The 15626-nt window shown below is 47.0% G+C and overlaps 1 protein-coding gene across 1 annotated transcript; it reads right to left on the bottom strand.

Moving 5' to 3' along the window:
- Positions 1-435: 435 nt before the first annotated feature.
- On the bottom strand, positions 436-3536 carry LOC120996389 (nicotinamide N-methyltransferase-like). Its single transcript, XM_040426274.1, has 3 exons — positions 3346-3536; positions 2865-3072; positions 436-1316 (listed from the first exon to the last, which is right to left on the bottom strand). The coding sequence occupies exons 1-3, from the start codon at positions 3494-3496 to the stop codon at positions 887-889; spliced, it is 789 nt and encodes a 262-aa protein (XP_040282208.1). The 5' UTR covers positions 3497-3536; the 3' UTR covers positions 436-886.
- Between the last annotated feature and the right edge of the window lie 12090 nt (positions 3537-15626).

Here is a 15626-nt window from a genome sequence, read left to right as displayed (position 1 = left end):
GCATGTGCCGGCCATATCCCATACCTGGCCTCTATTACTGCGCGCCGTGATCCACCGCAATTAACCCCTCAGGACCTGATGGGTTAATTGCGGCGGATCACGGCGTGCAGTAATAGAGGCCAGGTATGGGATATGGCCGGCACATGCAGGCTACGTTTGTATTTAGGCATATTAACTATATTCATTGGTGTCGGAGTGGCCACAGTCCCTCCCCTTCTCTCTGTTCTCATTGGTGGCGCAGTGGCCACAGTCCCTCCTCCTCCTACTCTGTTCTCATTGGTGGCGGAGTGGCCACAATCCCTCCCCTCCTCCTCCTAGTCTGTTCTCATTGTTGGTCAGCGGCAGCCGCACACAGTTGGGAGGGAGGGACTCCCTCCTTCTGCACTGTGCCGGCTCAGGAGAACATGGTGCGTGCCGAGAGCGGCACATGCCATGTTCTACCGCGATATGGCGATATAAACAAAATCTCTATCGTTGGCCAAATTAATATCGTTTATATTGCATATCATCTATATCATCCACCCCTACATCCAACCTCTGACATTCCCATCAATCTTGAGAATGAAGGAGCGGTAGAGCTGATTTAGCACTGCACCCACCACCCAGCTGTTCAGGGAACTTCAGCCTCCCTCCTTCATTTTAATCAGGCTGTGCTGCAGTTCACACCGCAGAGGATGGTTGTGGTGCCACTATGCAACAAAAATCAGTTAGTATTGGCAGGAGCCCCTAAAATTACCCCCCCCCCCCCACTAATCATTAGTCATTTTATGAGCTGAAAATAACCCTTTGATGACTGCTACCCTAAATAGTAACTAATCTAGCAGATATCTGAGTGATTTGTGACCTTTGCCCTCTACAATTTATTTGATATATTTTTTGTTGCCCATTAAACCTCCTTAACTTTAATTGCACTAATGAGATAAAGTTGATCGTATTCAGTTATGTCATTGGCAACCCTGCTGTCAAGTATCTCAACATGTTCTATGGTGAAGCCTGTATCTTCTACAGTCTCCCTAAGAAAGACTTCATCATAGCTTAACGTGTAAAACCTATGTTCCCCAATGGTGAAAAACTTCTCATTGAATGCCCCTAGCATCAAGAGATGACCGCCTACGTTTAAGAAGGTTGAGAACTTTCTCATGTTCTCACAAAAACTCTTTTTGTCTTTGCTGATATTCTGTATGCAAAAAAAGCTCATCAGGCAGTCGGCTTTCGGGAGGACCACTGGGTCAGTTGGGTTTTCTTTGCTCAGGTCACATTTTAGAATATACCGGATTTTACATTTGAGAGACTCCTCTTTTTCTATCCAATTCTCACTGGGGAAACAAATGAAACAATTAAAGCTAAAACCAAGTTCTATGAAGCAAAAACTACAATAACATCAATTATTAATATACTGAATATTGTAAATGTAAGAAACCTAATGTTCCTGTTGGTTTGCACTCGCAGCCTATCAGGAGTAACTGGAGCCTAGAGAGATGAGTAACCTACTCGGTGGCAGATATATAGATGCCTCCACCTTTACCTTAGCTTGAGGGTTTTCCAGGATTATTGCCCTTTGTAGTTAGCCCCCATAGCAGTTGGTAGCTAATAAAAATACTACTTCTTCGGTGCAGTGAATACTAAAGAAGTTTCTTTTCAATTAAGGTTGGGGGACCACATGGATGTTTACTAACTAAATAAATACCTTCAGAAGTATCTGGTGGGAATTGAACCCTGGACCTTCTGTATGGCAGGCAGCCCCTTTACCTCTACACTATAAAAAATGCCCCATTGTAAAAATAGGATTTTCTGTGCCTAAAAAGCTTCTAAATATATGACCATTTTCTTTCCATAATATTACATGAATAGTATTACTGTTTAGTAGTTTTTTAAGCACTTTTACAGTATTAGGCCCCTTTCACACAGGCGAGTATTCTGCACCCGCACCGAATACCGACCCATTCATTTCTATGGGGCTGTTCACATGAGCGGTGATTTTCATGCATCACTTGTGCGTTGCGTGAAAATCCCAGCATGCTCTATATTCTGCGTTTTTCACGCAACGCAGGCCCCATAGAAGTGAATGGGGTTGCGTGAAAATCGCAAGCATCCGCCAGCAAGTGCGGATGCGGTGCGATTTTTACGCACGGTTGCTAGGAGACGATCGGGATGAAGACCCGATCATTATTATTTTCCCTTATAACATGGTTATAAGGGAAAATAATAGCATTCTGAATACAGAATGCATAGTAAAATAGGGCTGGAGGGGTTAAAAAAAAATATATATATATAATTTAACTCACCTTAGTCCACTTGCTCGCGCTGCCCGGCATCTCCTTCTGTCTCCTTTGCTGAACAGGACCTGTGGTGACGTCACTCCGGTCATCACATGATCCATCACATGATCTTTTACCATGGTGATGGATCATGTGATGACCGGAGTGACGTCACCACAGGTCCTGTTCAGCAAAGGAGACAGAAGGAGTTGCCGGGCTGCGAGATCAAGTGGACTAAGGTGAGTTAAATTTTTTTATTTTATTTTTTAACCCCTCCAGCACCATTTTACTATGCATTCTGTATTCAGAATGCTATTATTTTCCCTTATAACCATGTTATAAGGGAAAATAATACAATCTACAGAACACCTATCCCAAACATGCGTACCAAACATGCGTGATTTTTCTCACACGAGTGCAAAACGCATTACAATGTTTTGCACTCGCACGGAAAAATCGCGGGTGTTCCCGTAACGCACCCGCACATTTTCCCGCAACGCCCATGTGAAAGAGGCCTCTCTGCATAGGGCAACAACTTTTTGGAAACCCAGTCTAAACCCCAGCGTTTATCTTAAATGATGATAATGATGAATTCTTGTGGATTACCTGTCAGCTTCCAACCCTGTAAAACAGTCTGAGATATGGGACCAGTCGAAAGCCTCCTCTTTTCCATGCCACCAATTCTCAGTTTCCTTAATGCTGCAATCATTTTCCTCCAGAAGTATTATTTCCTTGAAATACTTGCAGATTGGCACCAGGTGGCATATGAAAGGTCCAGCTGAATAGTCAATCAGTGTAGTTCCAGAAATCTTGCCTGTTGTCGTCAAAAACAGAAGAAGTCATCAGCCTACACTGGCATTAAGTGGTCTCCAGTTTCATGGCAGCACTAGCAAGCTGCCATGAAAGTAGGTGTTTGCGATGTTATGTTCACCATAGTAGACAATATGGACAATGAATAGTTATCACTACTCAGAAAATGTCATGGCTTTCCAAGACAAGGAATATGGATTACTATGTAGACTTTCTTATTATACGGGCATGCACGGCCCATCCATGTGACAGAGACATACGACCATGCAGTACGTACCTGATGACACCAGTTTTAGAAGAGTCCTTATGGGAAATAGAGTGATGTGTTCATATAACGTCTTATCTAAATCAGGAGAAAAATACGTGGTAAGAAGAGCCTTTGGGTTATATTCATGTACATGGTAGTGCTTGTGGCAATCGGGATCCATCCTGTATCCACTTAATGTTTTTGTGCTGATGTGATCTGAAGCCCTGCTTTATATATCATTTGGAGAGCAACACAAATAATCAAACAGACATTGAAATAACAAAGAAGTCTTAGATCACAAGGTGATATCAGCAGGATCTAAATTGTTTGTTGGTCCTACATAATTTTTTCTGCATGTTGTTACAAAGTCTCCTGATGTCTTCTAAGCTTCCGGGTGTCTGACAGAAACCAGTTGAGGATACAAAACAAAACAAACCCACAGAAAAGTGGTCAGTTTTAGGGCCCTTGAACACGACCGTATGCCCTCCGAGACATACGGTCCGTGAGCGGGCCATATGTCCCGGAGCGGCATTGATCGTGTGCAGGGGAGGGCACACCACCATAGGTTACTGTGATACTGTGCACGTCGGGCCGCCCGAGGGACTATTGTCCTCCACTCATATGATCTTATGAGTGCAGGATAAAAGCACCGCAGGCAGCCAGACGTGCACAGCATCATTGTAATCCACGATGCTGTGTGCTCCCGTGTGCATGATCATTGCTGCTCTGGGACATATGGTCTGCTCACGGACCGTATGTCTTGGAGGGCATACGGTTGTGTGCAAGGGCCCTTAACCTGGAAAACTATGGAGTCCAAAGCAGATAACAAGCACCTTGGAAAGAGAAATAACGCCTTCATACATATACCCCCTGGAAAGTCTTCCAGAGAATCCTAGTTTCACAGCTCTGCCATCTCTGGAATTGAAATCTACCAGGGACGGTACCCTGTCCATTTTCAGGCAAGTAAACTAAGGGGAAAAGATACCTGCATCCAACAATCTAGCCAACTATTGGGGATGAGCGTTTAAACAAATGCTTGTTTGCAATAATTGACCTGTGTAAAAGGTGCCAGCGATCGTATGAACAGAGATTTGCTGCCCAAAAGCAATCAATCTGTATGGGAATGAGTAGCGATACAGAGGAGATGATTGCTGCATGTAAATGTCGACAAATATCGAGAACATTGTGTTCATTTCCAATAATTGCCAGCTCAATCGGCCCATTTAAAAGAAACTTAAAATGGTATTCTGAGATTTTTTAGCTGGTAACTAGAGATGAGCGAATTTCTCAAAAATTTGATTTGGCTGAATTTTTCTAAAAGATTCGAACCAAATTTATTTGCGGTGTATCACGTTAAAAAACAGCTATTTCCTGGCTGCAGAGAGCCTGTATAGTGGTGTAGAACACTGTGCCTTGCAGTAACACGCATAGGGAGTCTGCTGTGATAGTGAAACAATACTGTGAGTCCGTATGACATGCAGATGACAGGCGTCGCTCTTAGAATCACTGCACACTTCACTTATTTGGGCAGTTACGGATCCAAAATTGACCAAATAACTCAGTGTCAACTCAGCCTTACAGGTCGATGTTAGCGCCAGGTATAAAGAACCGTGCAGAGGCCCAAGATCCAACTGTAGCGTGAAAGAGCACACTCCTTTTACACTGTCATCAGCTGATCCCACATAGATGTCTACAGAACCTGTTCTATTAAATGCTTGTACAAGTAGAGCTCCCCTGACAGAGTGGAGAGAGGGTAGATAGCAGAAAAGGTCACAGCAACATATCCAGTGTATCTGTTTATTGGAAGCCAAGAGTGCACACACAAAGAAGTTTCGGCTATGCAGTAGCCGTTATCAAGTATCATACTGCTTCCAATAAACAGATACACTGGATATGCTGCTGTGACCTTTTCTGCTATCTACTACTGTTCCTGGGACTGCTGTGGATCTGTGGTCCCATCGCAGCTGGTACATTCCTTGGTTGGTCGAGAGGTCCATTTGTGCTGCTCTGCAACTTTCTTTTTTCGCAGAGTGGAGAGGGTGTCAGCAGTAAGTTTGTGTTAACGTTACTGATTATTTTGCCTTTCCTTATGATCCGTCAGAACAGTAACCCCCAAAAAACGGATCCTGTCTGTAGAGCCTCCGTCTTCACTCAGTCAGCATTTGGTCAGTAATCCATCAGTATTGCTAAAGCCCCCCAAAGAACTGGAGTGGATCCAAAACAGAGATGACACGTGAATGGAATATTTGCATGTCTTCTGTGTTTTGTACCCACTCCTGCTTTTATCTACCAAATCATTAGCCAATTCAAAAAGGGACCATGTCATACAGGCCTTACAGCTGTTACATAGACAGGATCCGATGTGCGTCTCATTTTTCCTTCTGACCGATCAGAAGAAGGGTCAAATAAATGATTATGTCAACCAGGCCAAAAAGGCAAAATAGTGACCCAGTCATGGAGTGGGGAGGGTGGGAGAACAGCTTGAGAAGTCCACAGAGTGACCCAATGACATAGTGTTGACGTAGCAACAGCATGAGAAGACCACAGAGTGGCCCAGTGACATAGTGGGGAGGTGGCAGCAGCAGCATGAGGAGACCACAGATTGGCCTTTTTACATAGTGTTGAGGTGGCAGCAGCATAAGGAAGCCACAGAGTGGCCCAGTGACATAGTGTTGAGTTAGCAGCAGCATGAGGAGACAACAGAGTGGCAAAGTGACATTGTGTGGAGGTGGCAGCAACATGAGAAGACCACAGAGTGGCACAATGACAATGTGTGGAGGTGGCAGCAGCAGTATGAGGAGGCCATAGAGTGTCCCAGTGACATAGTGTTAAGTTAGCAGCAGCATGAGGAGACAACAGAGTGGCAAAGTGACATTGTGTGGAGGTGGCAGCAGCATGAGGAGACCACAGAGTGGCACAATGACAATGCGTGGAGGTGGCAGCAGCAGTATGAGGAGGCCACAGAGTGTGGCATCAGGCGGGTGGCAGCATCAGAATAGTAGCTGAGGCAGGTAGCCAGAAGAAACCGGTCTCTTTTATCAAGGTTTGGGTGAGGCAGCATGGATGATCTAATCTGATGCATCAGGCATTGGTGGGTGGAAATCCTGGCTGATCCACGCCTAATACATCTTGACAAAGGTCAGTCTCTCTAGATTTTGGGTGGACAGGCGAGTTCTCTTTTGGGGTAACTATGGCCCCCGACGCACTAAACACCCAATATGATACCACACTACTGGCCGGGTAGGACAGCTTTTCCAGGGCAAACTCGGCCAGTTGCAGCAACAAATCCAGTTTGGCTGCCCAGTAGTCCAGCGGATCTTCAATGTGAGGTGGCAGGGTGCTGTCCAAGTATAACACCGCCTGCTGGTTCAGGTTCTGCTTCAGGTCTAGCTGCTGCTGCTGGTGAGTAGTTTCTTCACTAGGCAGGTTAAGAAAGCGGCTCATTATCGACTGTAGACTGAGGCTGCTGCTGATGGAGCTGGTACTGCAGCCATTGTAGTGGAACAAGACAGCAGAGCCCCCCCCCCCCCCCCCCGGTCAGACCTGAGAGAGGATGTACGATGGCGCAGATAGGCAGCGGCCAACTGATTACCTAGGATGTCTCTATAGTAGTTCAGTTTGTCCTTCCTCTCAGCGGGTGTAAAAAAAAGGCCCCCATTTTGGACCGGTAGCAAGGGTCCAACAAGGTGGAGAGTAAGAAGTCATCCCTCTGCCGAATGGTGACAATTCGGCTGTCACTACCCAAGCAAGTGAGCATGCAGCGGGCCATTTGCGCAAGTGACTTGGAGGGACTCCCTGCCTCCATCTCCACTGCATACTGCCACAGTGTGCTTGGGTCATCTACCTCATCTTCCTCATCTCCCTCTTGCTCCTCTGGCTGCTCTTGCTCCTCCTGTCCTGTCACCTGTGTAGACATGGCTCATGTAGCCGTGAGATGTAGGCGCCACGTCTCCAGTCCCCTGACCAGTCAGATTTACCAGCATCTGTTCAAGGATATGAAGCAGTGGAATGATGTTGTTCATCCCGTAGTCCTGGCGACTGACCAATAACGTGGTATCCTCAAAGGGCCTGAGCTCACGCATGAGCTGCCACTGACATCAAAGGTACATTGGGGAGTACTCCTGTCCACTTGGATCATCAAGAAATTGTTTATGGCCTTTCTCTGTTTGTATAGTCAGTCCAACATATGGAGGGTGGAATTCCAACGGGTGGAAACGTTGCATATCAGCCTATGTTGGGAGATGCTGTTCTGCTGCTGGACGATAGAGATGGTCTTGCGGTTCGCCCCCGACGGTCGTTTCGTAGCGAACTTTGCGTGTTCGCGATTCGCCGAACATGCAAACATATGGAGAAATTTGTCCCCGCCATATTCTTTTACATTGTAAAGAACTTTTACCCATGACACATCCACCAGGTGGTACAGGACAGCCAAACGAGACATTTCAGCACATGGACATACCCACTACCTTATAAATAAACCTGATCTGGCCGCCATTTTACATTAAGTGTTTTGCCAGTTCACGGAGAGGTTGCTGTGTGGAGCAGGGACAGGCTGTTAGGGACACCAAACGCTAGCTAATAGGGCCACAAAAGTCATTTTAAGGACTGGTATAGATGTACTATCGATAGGTGTGATACACAGAGGGGTGCGATATACTTATAATATACTTTTATAATGAGTCAAAAACACATAGATCTATATAGTGATCACCTGGAAGTCAGGGGCCTAGGGGCTTACTAGGGCCATTTTTATATAGGGTAAGGTTCCGGGCGGGGTCGCTCTTATTAGGGCGGGTGGTCTGTGGTTAGGCTATCAGGGCAATTTTGCGGAACGGAAGCAGACCCATTTATTTTTAATGGGGCCGGAATGTGCTGTCCGCATCGGCATTTGCGGATCCACATCCGTTTCCGCAAAAAAATAGAACATGTCTTATTCTTGTCTGCAATTGCAATAGGCATTTTCCATTATAGGGCCAGCGATGTGCGGTCCACAAATTGCGGAATGCACATTGCCGGTGTCCGTGTTTTGCGGATCCGCAAAACACTTACGGACGTGTGAATGGACCCTCATAGTAAAATTATTAAAGGTTAAGTTTTATCTTCATGTATATTCTAGTTATTATTATAGTGCATTTGTATTGTGCGGCAGTTGTGTGCGGCCTGGTGGTGTGCGATAATGGGCGAAATCTCGTTGCAGCTCTGGGACTAGCCGGTTTGACGCACATCCCTTGCCTGGCGCATGTGCTGAATTTGGTGGTGCAGAAGTTCATTCACAACTACCCCGACATGTCAGAGCTGCTGCATAAAGTGCGGGCCGTCTGTTCGCGCTTCCGGCGTTCACACCCTGCCGCTGCTCGCCTGTCTGCGCTACAGCGTAACTTCGGCCTTCCCGCTCACCGCCTCATATGCGACGTGCCCACCAGGTGGAACTCCACCTTGCACATGCTGGACAGACTGTGCGAGCAGCAGCAGGCCATAGTGGAGTTTTAGCTGCAGCACGCACGGGTCAGTCGCACTGCGGAACAGCACCACTTCACCACCAATGACTGGGCCTCCATGCGAGACCTGTGTGCCCTGTTGCGCTGTTTCGAGTACTCCACCAACATGGCCAGTGGCGATGACGCCGTTATCAGCGTTACAATACCACTTCTATGTCTCCTTGAGAAAACACTTAGGGCTATGATGGAAGAGGAGGTGGCCCAGGAGGAGGAGGAGGAGGAAGAGGGGTCATTTTTAGCACTTTCAGGCCAGTCTCTTCGAAGTGACTCAGAGGGAGTTTTTTTGCAACAGCAGAGGCCAGGTACAAATGTGGCTAGACAGGGCCCACTACTGGAGGACGAGGATGAGGAGGATGAGGATGAAGCATGTTTACAGCGGGGTGGCACCCAACGCAGCTCGGGCCCATCACTGGTGCGTGGCTGGGGGGAAACGCAGGACGATGACGATACGCCTCCCACAGAGGACAGCTTGTCCTTACCTCTGGGCAGCCTGGCACACATGAGTGACTACATGCTGCAGTGCCTGCGCAACGACAGCAGAGTTGCCCACATTTTAACGTGTGCGGACTACTGGGTTGCCACCCTGCTGGATCCCCGGTACAAAGACAATGTGCTCACCTTACTTCCTGCACTGGAGCGTGATAGTAAGATGCGCGAGTACAAGCGCACGTTGGTAGACGCGCTACTGAGTGCATTCCCAAATGTCACAGGGGAACAAGTGGAAGCCCAAGGCGAAGGCAGAGGAGGAGCAAGAGGTCGCCAACGCAGCTGTGTCACAGCCAGCTCCTCTGAGGGCAGGGTTAGCATGGCAGAGATGTGGAAAAGTTTTGTCACCACGCCACAGCTAACTGCACCACCACCTGATACGGAACGTGTTAGCAGGAGGCAACATTTCACTAACATGGTGGAACAGTACGCGTGCACACCCCTCCACGTACTGACTGATGGTTCGGCCCCATTCAACTTCTGGGTCTCCAAATTGTCCACGTGGCCAGAGCTAGCCTTTTATGCCTTGGAGGTGCTGGCCTGCCCGGCGGCCAGCGTTTTGTCTGAACGTGTATTCAGCACGACAGGGGGCGTCATTAGAGACAAACCAGGTCATCAGTTAAAAGATCCCGGAAAACCCTTTTAACCGTACTTAACTCCAACATGAAACATCTATGATATGACCCTGGATCACAGGATATAATAGAGAAGAATACACTTTCAGTATCTGAACTTTCTATCACTAAAGTGAGACTGAAAACGTTAAACCTCAGCACCGCTATCATTCAGTAGAACTAGAAGCCGCTAGTGACCTCATTGATAAGAACTTACAGGAGATCCTCTATCAATTTTCTACGGAGAAACATTGCGTCCATAACAATCTACAACAACAGGAGAGACAGGCATTACAGAGTCCTAAAGATAATAAAGACATAAAGGTGGGGTCATTGTAGTGATGGACATCAAGATTTACATGAATGAGATCAACTGCCAACTCTCACTACGTGCAAACCATTAACATTAAATCTAAAATCATGACTAGGGATGAGCGAACTTGTGTTTCAAGTTTGGCGTACAAGGTTCAGGTTATCTAAGAATTCCGTTATGGATTCCGCTACCACGGACCATAACCTAACCGACATCCGGTAATACCAGGTTTTTACATTCTTCCTAATCAGTGGTGTAGCTTACATGAAGGCAGACCACACAACTGCTATGGGGCCCAGGGGATGGTGATTCTGGCTCTGAACTCCTTCCTCTGTTCATAACATTAAAATGGGGCAGCGTTTTTAATATATTTTTTCTTTCTTACAATTTATTCCACTTAATAAAAAAAAGAAAAAAGAAAAGTAAATTCATCATAAATCTGAAGGTCAAACTTTGCATTCCACATTGTCTGGACGTGTTTTACGAATACAGACTGAGAATCTTGGTGGGGCCAGACAGCCCATACTTTTGGGGGCCCTGTGAGACCTGTGTATTACACTTTTCCTAAGATACATAAATCCTAAAAGAGGACCTTTCGCCATGTTTGTTGTTGTTAAACTAAGTACCTTTACAAGCATTGGACTGATTGGAGGGTGCCACAGCCAGGGGGAAGGACATACCCACCGAGATGCGCTCGAATCTCTTCCTCCCTGGACCGATGCTATCTATAATCATACCGGGTTAGAAAAAAGAATGATGGGGGGGGGGGGGGGGGCGAGTCGAGGGGTGTTTAAAAAAAAAGAAAAATTATAGCATCATCTGAGCGTAATCTGCTCAAAAGTATAACAAAAGAGAAATGGTGAAGGGTCCACTAGGGAGATGATTCCTTGTTTTCAGCTTCCACAACCAGTCATGAATACATATTCTTTTCTCTTGGACATCAGCCAATATCTACACAAACTAGGATCCTCCTGATACCATTCCAGTCACACACTTGGCATCAATAGTAGACATCATATGATCATCATAAGGCTTTTAGCCATTTACTCAACAGAACAGACCTACGGTATCACCTGAAACCATAAGACTATGTCTTAACCTCAAGGACGAATGTATAGAACAATTTACTTTTCAACAACTTTTCCTTACTCTGGGTTCACACCAGAGCGTTCAGAAAGGAGAGCTCTGTATGCGCGATTGTACGGGCGTTTACAAGCGCGCATACAGAGACAAGCGAACACACATTGTCGCGCGTTCCCGAAAGTCTATGTACGGGAACGCGCGACAAACGCCCAAAAAATCGCTCAAGTACTTGTTTGAGCGTCGGGCGTTTTACAGCGTGATCGTACGCGCTGTAAAACGCCCAGGTGAGAACCATTCCCATAAGGAAGCATTGGTTTCTCCTTGTTGTGCGTTTTACAGCGCGTAGGAACGCGCTGTAAAACGCTCAGGTGTGAACTGAGTGTCAGGCCTCTTTCACACGAGCGTGACAGATTGGCTCCGGATGAGTTCAGTGAAACTCGCACCATTTTGCAAGTAAGTTCAGTCAGTTTTGTCTGCGATTGCATTCAGCTGTTCAGTTTTTTCCTCGCGGGTGCAATCCGTTTTGATGCGTTTTTCACGCGCGTGATAAAAAAACTGAAGGTTTACGAACAACCTCTCCTAGAAACCATCAGTGAAAAACGCATTGCATCTGCACTTGCTTACGGATGCAATGTGTTTTTCACTGAAGCCCCATTCACTTCTATGGGGCCAGGGCTGCGTGAAAAACGCACAATATAGAACTCGCTCGTGTGAAAGGGGCCTTATGCTGGTTTCACTACATACAGTAGATGACGGTTTAGGTCTCTGGTGGTGTATAGTCAGAACCAAACTGTGTTGTCCCAGCTATGGGTTTTCAGCTAAAAATCCATTATAATTGTATTGTGTTATAACTGTTAACCATGTAGTGTACTTCACTGCCCTCTAGTAGCCATTGTTATATTTGGTTTATGAAGTTATCTATGCTATAATATCTCTGTTATTTATTCTGTAATTCCTCCTAGTCTGTTAGCCCATATTCTGTGTCTGCCATTCTTTTTCTGTTTGTCAGACATGTTTCACAGAGCTGGAGACAAGGGGATTTTCCTTTAAACAATATCACATAATTTCTTAAGGTACATTCAATAAATGACCTAACAGCATATCTATCACATCTCCCTCACTGGAATTTTATGTGCAACTGGTGCCTCAAGGGGAATTATCATAGCGAGTTCACTACCTTCCATTGCTTGTACAAAAGATTGCCATTCACACTCATCTGAGACTCTTCTCAGATGCATTGGTAGCAAGAAGCAAACTACAATTTCCACTTAACATCAATGTCTGGCCTCATGCACACGACTGTGGTGTGTTTCGCGGTCCGCAAATCGCATATCTGCAAAACACGGATGGTGTCCATGCGCGTGGGAACGGCACGGACAGCCTTCAATATAATGCCTATTCTTGTCCGCAAATATTTTTTAGCAGGGCCACGGAACGGAGCCACGGATGCGTACAGCACATGGAGTGCTGTCCGCATCTTTTGTGGCCCCATTGAAGTGAATGGGTCCGCATCCGAGCCGCCAAAACGGCAGCTCGGATGTGGACCCAAACAACGGCCGTGTGCATGAGGCCTCTATGAGATCTTTTTTTTAAAACAGCACAAAAAAAATTTGATTTGCTTTTTGCGCCGATTTTTTAAGTGTGTTTTTTAACTGCTTCCCGACCGCCTAACGCAGGGATGCGTCCTGGCGGCGGTCGATTCATTCCTCCTGGACGCATATACGCGTCATCTCGCCAGACGCGAGATTACGCTCACAGCCGGCCCGCGCATGCGCATTGCGGGCCGGCAAAAGTTAAAGGAGCGTTTGGTCACCAGCCTGCCAGCCAATGATCATCGCTGGCAGGCTGGCGATTTTCAAAAAATCAAATCAGAAGCCATCTAATGCGTTTTGCACTCGCGTGAGAAAAATCACACATGTTTGGTACCCAAACCCGAACTTCTTCACAAAAGTTCGGGCTTGGGTTAGGTGTTGTGTAGATGTTATTATTTTCCCTTATAACATGGTTATTAGGGAAAATAATAGCATTCTGAATACAGAATGCTTAGTAGGTGATCAATTGAGGGTTAAAAAAATATAAAAAAATTAACTCACCTTCTCCTCTTGTTCGCGTAGTTCCCGGTCTCTTCTTTACTTCTTTAATGATGAGCTGTGGGCTAAAGGACCTTTGGTGACGTCAGATCACATGCTCCAATCACATGGTCCATCACCGTGGTGCGCTTTAGTGCGGGTGCAATGCGTTCAATCCGCGCGGAATAACCTTTCGTGTGAAAGGGGCCTTAGGTTTTAGGATAGTTTAGGCCCCTTGGTTAGGTAGTTAGCGATCGTTTAGCGCCCAGCCCACCGCACCGCAGTCACTGATTCGCTGATTAGCGTATAGCTAATCAGCATTTGTACTTTTATAGTATCTGTAAGTGATCAGAACTGATCACAGTCAGATCTATAATAGTATTAGTGTCACCTTAGTTCGCCCTCCACCCAAAACGCAGTGTTTGCCCGATCAGGCCTGATCGGTCGCCCACACGTGCGTTCACCCACGCCCCCGCCCCGCCGCAGTGCCAAAAAAATTATAATTTTTTTATCACTGCACAATCACTTTACAAGCGCCGCAGCGATAAAAAAAATCTGTTTTGATATTTTTTATCAACCGCAGCGGCCTCCGGTACTTCGCTAGCCTCCCATTTGTAAGACAGGCTTGCTTTTTTTCTTAGGTAGTCTCAGGGAATACCCCCTAAATTTAGTTGACCAAATGGCAAACAAGGGGTATTCTTCTGAAGAGGCCTACAGGATTCTGACCCAGTCGGATGAGAAATGGGAACCCTCATCTGACGAATCTAGCGGGTCAGAATATGAACCTGTAGAAAGCAGTGGCAGTCTGACCCAAAGTTCAGACGAGGAGGTTGAGGTCCCTGATAGCACCAGGCGTACCCGGCCCCGTATTGCTAGACCACAGGTTGCGCAGGATCTGCTTCAAGGGCAGCAGAGTGGGGCTGGCGCTGTCGGATTACGTGGTGAGGCATACACCAGCAGTGCAGCCCATCCTGGACCTAGTACCAGCACTGCCGTACAACATGGTGAAGTGGCGAGCACCAGAAGGGCAGTTGAAGCTGGTACGGTGGCACGTGCAGTAGTTCCCCCGTCGCAGCCACCGCACAGACAGGCCCGTAGAGCCCCTAGAGTCCCTGAGGTGCTGGCAAACACTGATTAGCAGCTCCCATCTTCAGCCGCACCAATAGTTCCCCCTTTCACCGCCCAGTCTGGAGTTCGGGTTGAGACAGCTCAGATCGGTTCGGCACTGGGATTTTTTGAGCTGTTCTTGACTGCGGAGCTCTTGGACTTAGTCGTGGCAGAAACAAATCGGTATGCCACTCAATTTATAGCCGCCAACCCGGGAAGCTTTTATGCCCAGTCTTTCCGGTGGAAACCCGTCCAAGTTTCCGAAATTACAATTTTCCAAACACCCCCACAGCGGCACGACAGGAGGATACCCCGCCTCCCCAGGGACAGGAAACAATGTGGAGATCTTTAAATACTCCCCTCCCCTTACCTGCTCCAGTTGTTTCCTGTCCCTCTGGGAGCAAGACGTGGAGTTTTTTTCGCTGGTGGGATTTCTTTCGCCCATCAGCAGGATCGCCGGCAGGTCGTTAGGGGAGCAGGATCGCGGGACTGCGGTGCGGTTCTCCCTGTCTCCCAGGCACAAGTTCTCCGGTGGAGGCAGCCCCGGGCAGCGCTTCCTCGCTGATATCGCGAGAAGAAAGCCACAGGATCGCGGGTCACGTGAGCGCGAGCTCACAGGCGCCGGAGTTGGACGTCACTTCCCTGCACAAATTTCAAAAAAGTGGCGGGAATCGGCGGCGTCCTAAGAACAGCCTGCAGCATGTCGGCATCAGGAGAGGACGCAATGCGCAGACCCTCGGATCCTTCCAAGACCGGCAGCCCGGTAAGCTACCCTCCTCTGGAGGGAAATGATGAATGTCTATATTGCCTGTGATTCACTGAGGGGTTTAGGTTTTCTGACCTTCTGCACTGGATAAGGGACTGTACCTCTCCCTTTCTACAGACTAGGCAGCCCCCCTTTTTTTCTTAAACAAATTTTCTGACTTCTATCTAATATAGGTCAGGGAAGTTCAGAAGTCAGAGGCCCAGCGTGTCAAAAAGTGTTCCATTTGTAAAAAGGCCAAACCGTCAGGGTATAAAAAAGCCCTTTGTGTTTGGAAAAGATTGTGGCAGAAGAATCCCCTTCCTTATTGGATAATATTAGAAATATTATTAAGGATGAAGTAAGCAGCGCTGTGGATCAAAGACTAGCTGCTACGTC

The sequence above is a fragment of the Bufo bufo genome, chromosome 3 (assembly GCF_905171765.1).
Source record: "Bufo bufo chromosome 3, aBufBuf1.1, whole genome shotgun sequence".
NCBI classification, from domain to species: domain Eukaryota; kingdom Metazoa; phylum Chordata; class Amphibia; order Anura; family Bufonidae; genus Bufo; species Bufo bufo.
This window is presented reverse-complemented; position numbering and strand designations above follow the sequence as displayed.